The sequence below is a fragment of the Bombyx mandarina genome, chromosome 19 (assembly GCF_030267445.1).
Source record: "Bombyx mandarina strain Sakado chromosome 19, ASM3026744v2".
NCBI lineage: Eukaryota > Metazoa > Arthropoda > Insecta > Lepidoptera > Bombycidae > Bombyx > Bombyx mandarina.
This window is the reverse complement of record NC_143225.1, coordinates 46,166-52,530: the sequence shown is the minus strand read 5'-3', so window position 1 is coordinate 52,530 and position 6,365 is coordinate 46,166. Positions and strand designations below refer to the sequence as shown.

The 6,365-nt window shown below is 42.9% G+C and overlaps 1 protein-coding gene across 4 annotated transcripts in view; it reads right to left on the bottom strand.

Moving 5' to 3' along the window:
- Positions 1-5,362: 5,362 nt before the first annotated feature.
- The window catches only part of LOC114242302 (nose resistant to fluoxetine protein 6), a 35,135-nt gene continuing 34,132 nt past the window's right edge, over positions 5,363-6,365 (bottom strand). For all 4 annotated transcript variants that reach the window (XM_089735143.1, XM_028173402.2, XM_028173403.2 and 1 more), the window contains one exon: positions 5,363-6,302. In XM_089735143.1, the coding sequence (XP_089591269.1) occupies positions 6,126-6,302 (177 nt within the window). In that variant the 3' untranslated portion in view covers positions 5,363-6,125. The remainder of the gene's footprint in view (positions 6,303-6,365) is intronic.

Here is a 6,365-nt window from a genome sequence, read left to right as displayed (position 1 = left end):
TAGCACTCGGGGATTATCGTGGAGGGGCGAGTATTGTACGGTACTCGTATGTGTAATCTTTAGGCAAAACCGCAATATTACACGACTAACCTGCCGAGTTACCAAGGTCAGACTAATCTGACCAGATAAAGCTAAGCTTGTTCATTTTATGTCGAGTCTGTTCTATCCTGCCTGTCATTTGGCAAACAAACATTACAACATAAAGAGAGCTCCCGGTACCCAAATGCAAAACAAAATATGCCGACGAATTCAAACGCTAAGGCCACACATTGGTCTCTACCACGGAATAGATAAATAAGGTTGGAAAGGCCTTTGCTCTAATTTTGTATTAGAACCAGTGTCGCCGCTTCATCCCCACTATTTTAATTTCCACACATACGCAGACTATGATTACAAATATTTCGCACACAACAAAAACACCCACACATAAATCTCAGGGCAGATATTCGTTCGCAAACTAGCACAGAACTCCCGTAGGCATACACACTCACACATGCAAAAAGGCAATAAAAATGTTCATACACGCTAGTGCTTGATAAAACCGATATTCTTTATCGATAAATTATTTGATGAATGAATGGGGAAAAATGAAACATGAAATAAATATTGAAAAAAAAAACTATTTTACTTTTATTAATTACAAATAATCACTGTCCTTGGAATAAAACGTATTTGTTAAGCAGTTGGTGCTTGCTATTAATTGCGAATGAATTTTTCAAAACAAAGTGTAGCCTGATTTTTTTATGTTAAAATCATTTTCAGTAAAATGTTTAGAGCAAATAGTACTCGTCTTTGTCTCCAGTTTTCTCTACCTGTTACGTCAATCCATTGTTCACTGGCGTTAGGTTCTTTAGGAAACCTAAAATTTATAGTTTATTGCATAAGTCAAATAGCATTTTACTTAGATTTTAATACGTCTTAAACAATATAGTAAATACCCGTAAATGAGAGGTCTACATGTCCCTTTATATTAGACCTTTACATTAATTCAATGATAATAATTCAATAAAAATAATAAATATTTATTTTACTCAAAATACGTCTCACTAAAAATATACTAGGTATCATTAATTAAATATAAAATAATACAAAAATTACCCATGTCAAATGTAAATATAGTCGAGAATTCTGTCGATGATTTTATTTCACCACATGGTCACCTCACTATCGACAAACTAGCGCCGTGCACCACGGCCAATCAGGGCAAAGGCTGAAATTTTAAATATTGAAGTGTAGAGAACGCAATGCATGTAGTACATTGGAAGCAGACTTGGTCACTGCGTTCATTGGGCGAGTACACATCGCGCAATGTATGCTATTTATAACTTGTTGCAATAATATTGTTAATGTTTGGAATTTCATAATGCTCAGTATATTTTTATGTTTCAGACAAATAATATTGTAATTAAATGGTAATTTCGACTTACGGATCGAAAGATATACCTCCTCGCTCTATACTTGAGGTCTGACTTTTTGTTTTACAAGTTATAATTGCACAACACGGCATTATAAAGCGGAGATCTGTTCGCCCAAGTAGTCCGAAGCGCATTAAACGCGGTGAATGAAGGAAACGGTCGAGTTATGATTGTAAAATCATAACTGTGGCACGCTTGCCCCGCCTACATTACCATTCCAACCTTATTTATCTATTCCGTGGTCTCTACATTCGGAGATAATTCGTATACGCTTTCCTTTTCCCCTAATGTTATAATTACAACCGCAACATAAATTCGTTACAAATAACGCCGTCTAACGGAGGGCATACGAACGACACACAACGCGCTACGAACATTCTGGAATGTGCGATCTGGTGTGGTGATCCATACCGCTTGTGCATGGTGACCGTCGGAGCACCTTGCGGATCCACTATTTAGTGACGTTGGATGCTGCTACTAACTACATACTAACGCTGGTAGCAACCAAAGCGCAGTGCAATGTACCTATTTGTCGAACTCGCCCTAAAGTTTGACGTGACACTCAGCTCGCTCAGTGTGCTTAGTGCGAGTTTTTTAACGCTCTCGATAGCATCGCAGTTCGCAGCCGCCGACGCGCCGTCCCATCCTCCTGGTGCCAGCGCGCTAGAGTGACGGTAGCGTGCGGCATAGCCTCAACCCCCTTAGGTCGCCCCGTGACCATCAGCGGGAGGAGACTGCCTCCTCATAGGGGAAGTGGCTGAAGGCCTAGTACAACCAGCCACTGCACGGGCTTACGAACAGCAAGCATGGTAACTACGCAACCCACCACTGCTACGGAAGACAAGGACTTAATGTCGATGAAATGCAGATACAACACTTTTGTACTGCTTCTTTGCATTAAGTTAGTGAACGAGGGCACGGCCCGCCGGCTGTTGAGTAGTTATACCGTCGGCTACCCGGAGCCTAGAGCCACAAAGCCAAACGACCAAATTAATGTGTAAAAGCCGTCCCGCCGTTGACACCGGCGGCGCGGCGCGCATGCGTGCTCACACCCACACAGGATGAATCACCTTGCAATACGTTTTTTTTGTTTTTGTTTTATTGCTTAGATGGGTGGACGAGCTCACGGCTCACTTGATGTTATAAAAAGTTACCGGAGCCCATAGACACCTACAAGGTAAATGCTGCCACGTACCTTGAGTTACACCTCAGTTCTAAGGTCTCCGTTTTCACAATACAACGGCTGCCTCACCCTTCAAACGTATTACTGTCTCACGGCAAAAAAAGGCAGGGTGATGGTACCTACCCGTCCAGACTCACAATATAATTTTGTGGGCCTGATTTTTACAAGTATTACAGGATGTTATTCCTTCGCCGTGGAAATAGAATCGTGAAAATCATTCATTCTTATGTAAGTATTTCATTATTAAAATTGGCACTTGCCTGGGGGATTCGAACAGCCTTATATCGCTAGATGAACCATCCCACCGTCAATAATTACAAAATATATAGGTACTTGTTATGAATTTGATTCTGGAAGTATAACTCAGGCGCTGTATGACAGTAACTGAGAACTTGTTCTGATAAAACAATGTTTCTTTTATATTTACGTAGTTAGGCCTTTATAAATATTTACTATTGTCCGTATGCTATGTTTCCTGGATCTACATATTTATATATTGGGTCTTTACCTACAAAATTGCCTTATAGTATAGTACAGAAAGTAAGTATTTTTTTATAAACGTTATTTCTCAATACCTTTGATAAAGAAGTCAGGTGTATGGGAGTAAACAAATTCTTCGAAGGTATTTTGATTGACTCGGGTATTGAATTGATTCTCTGCCAAGAAGTTGTTTAAAAATTGGAAAAAGTTTTTGAAGTTATACTTCTTTAGGCGCGTTATGAAAAATTGATGAGAGTGAAATTTTACGATGCGCGCGCACCGTGACACAAAATTAACAGAATGAAGTTGCCCACTAAATCGCTCATTACAATACGACCGACGTAACTTGGCGATTCTGAATATAGCCGCAGGTGAACTTTCCGAACCGTACCGAGAATTACCGAATTTATACGATGTCAAGAAAAGGGATGTCCAATATGCGTGTTTGAGGATGTTGTTTAATCGTTTTTTTTTCAAATTGATTAAAATTTAAATAAAAAAAAGGAAATAAATTTAATAAAAATAAAGTATAACTTACTACGCGCGTACATAAGTACACGCACCCTTTTTTTAGGATTGTAGCATTACTGTCGGCCCGGAGGCCTGACCAGTTTTACCAGGACAGGTGGGCGAGCAAAGGCTCAGCCAGGAGGTGTGGGATTTGCTAACAGATGCCCGAGCACCTCCGAAGGAGACCTAAAAACTCAAGAGCAGCTGCTTCGCGAATGAATCTACTACCGGATCGTAATCGCGACCCACTGAAAAGATCCGGCGAGAAACTCAGCGAGCTGATGCATGGGTTAGGTTGCACGTCGAACTCTTTGTCGAGTTCGACGAGTACGGTTACCGGGTTCCCTAAGCTTGCTCCTAGTGTTAGAGTTAAAGGCGACTAATGCAAGGGTTACTGGATCTGATGGATTCGTAAGGACGTGTCTAGGGCATCGATAGTGACTGGCTCCTGCCTGATCAGGATTCGGGGAGTAGTCAGCGGCGGCAACGACAAGGCGATTATAGCCTTATCGAAGTAGCGTTCAGACGCTGACTTCATATAGCTCGATGGATGGATCCGAGACCCAGGTCGTCGTGTAGGTCAACGTTCCTGACGAATCACGGAGCTCCGACGGCTAACCTGCAAAAGCGGGACTTAAAGGATTGGAGGGTGTCTATGTGTGTGCGGGCCGCGTGAGCGAACACCACACTCGCGTAAGCCATGACCGGCCTTTTGCAAGTTTTGTAAAGTATCACCTTGTTCCGAAGGGACATTTTACTCTGCTTGCAGATCATGGGATGGAGTCTACCAAGGATAAACGCGGCACGGTCGCGGTCTGATTTTATATGCGGGCGGAATGTCATGGACGCATCCAGGGTAACTCCCAGGTACTTGATCTTTCTGGCCCAGGGTATATGTTGGCTAAAGAGGGTAATGGGGGGTGTGAGATTCCTTCTCCTAATCCGGAAGGAAATCCGTGTGGAGTTTCCCCTTTGAAATAGCACAGCAGTACTTTTCGCTGGGTAATGTCTATGCGCCATTTTCGAAACCACTGTCCTAGGGCTAGGGCTGCGCTCTGAAGTTTCCTCGCGATTAGTGACTTGTTTTTACTTGAATAGTAAACAGTCGTGTCGTCGGTTGGAAAAAGTACAAGTGTGTCGTGTAGCCTTCATTTTTTGGTTCAAGATTACTCACCGACGAGTTGCAGTGGTTAACATGAGAGTTGGGGATGTGAATCTGAATACAATAAAGGACAACACATTGTGGTCCACTCCACAGCTATTTATTTATTCTTAATATTTCGCACAAGTTCTTCAGCTGATTGTCGCTTTAAAATTCTTTCTTCTTTTGAAATTCTTCGATATTTTGTCATTAAGAAAGTGAAGACTTCATAGTCCACTTGCACCTCACCACTTAGTAAAGCGTGGTCTTTACCACTTGAATCCAGGGACAATGCTCCTTCATCCTTCATTAAGAAGTGCCGTCGGCTGTATGACATTACGAGCTGCCGCAGTTTAATCCTGCGCCGGGCTGGCTTGGTCTATGGTGTAAAGTTATTTCATATGTTAAATAATTCATAATTGGCCGTCCGAGATGGCGTTCATGTGAAAAGGAAGCATCGTCTTGTGAACGCCGCTTTTACTTATTATAATGATTTTGACGCGTTTTAAAAACGAGCAACACCGTCCTCGGCCTTACACAAATCTTAATCTATGTAGTGAAATTACATAAGAGTGAAATCCATACATAATTTTAGAGTTTTAACCAAGATGTCACACATGTCAGTAATTTTAATTTTGTTTGCTCGTAACAGTCGTTGCACGTTCTAGCGAGTAGGAACAGTACGGTGGATGCCGCTGAACTTCAAACCCTGGCAGTTGTAGTAGAGAGACCGCCTGTTGTATAAGTAGTGTGAACGCGAGCGTTGTCGTATAGGATCAGCGGGCTGCGCGACTAACCAAGGCTGGCCGGAGATTCGCGATCTTCTCCATAATTGTTCCCGGTTGCTCACAGTACTTACATATCCGCAGTAATGCTGGTGTCACTTGGTAAAAGGCTGTGATGAATGATACAAGCAATAGACCACCAAACAGTGTATGCATGAGTTATGTTTTCGTTTGGGGCATTACCTAGATGCTGAACCAGAGTCTAACCAACATAATGACCGTTTACGACTACCAACCGAGTGACAATGCGGCTCAAAATCCCTTTCTTTCTGAGTTTGTTAAGTATCACGAGGCATGCGCATACCTTGACACGTTCGTCGCGATCGTTCTGTTTGTTCGGCACCCTCTTGTCAAGGTTTCTTACCTTGCTAGTTTGACGCAAAATATTGTTTTAATGCTAAACTTGAAAGCTGCTGTTAACTCAGCGGTATATTAAGTATCCTCAGGCTCTACTATTGCTTTTAGTTCATTGTTGTTCAAAGCAATAACGAGTGGTGCGTTCGTTTGTAATGACGACAGAAATTAAGCATTAGTTCTGCACGCCGCTAATGTCCCATGCAAAAGGGTTTGTTGAAATAAAGCGTGCTAAGTGTATAGCCACAGGTATGTATTCAGAGGTCAGATGTTGTCTTGTTTGTAGAGAGGGGGGCGGGATGCGTGCGAGGAGTGCGCGGGGGGTGCGGGCCGAAGAGGGCGCGGGTGAGTGCGGAGCTCGGCGCCTCCACGCACACATACAGTGCGCACCCGCACACGTACGACATCACCGCCGTGGCACACAGCACCGTCACCTGCAACACGCGCCGGCTGTTGTCTCTTGGACCTCAGGTCGCGGTATGCGAACTGCGGAACGA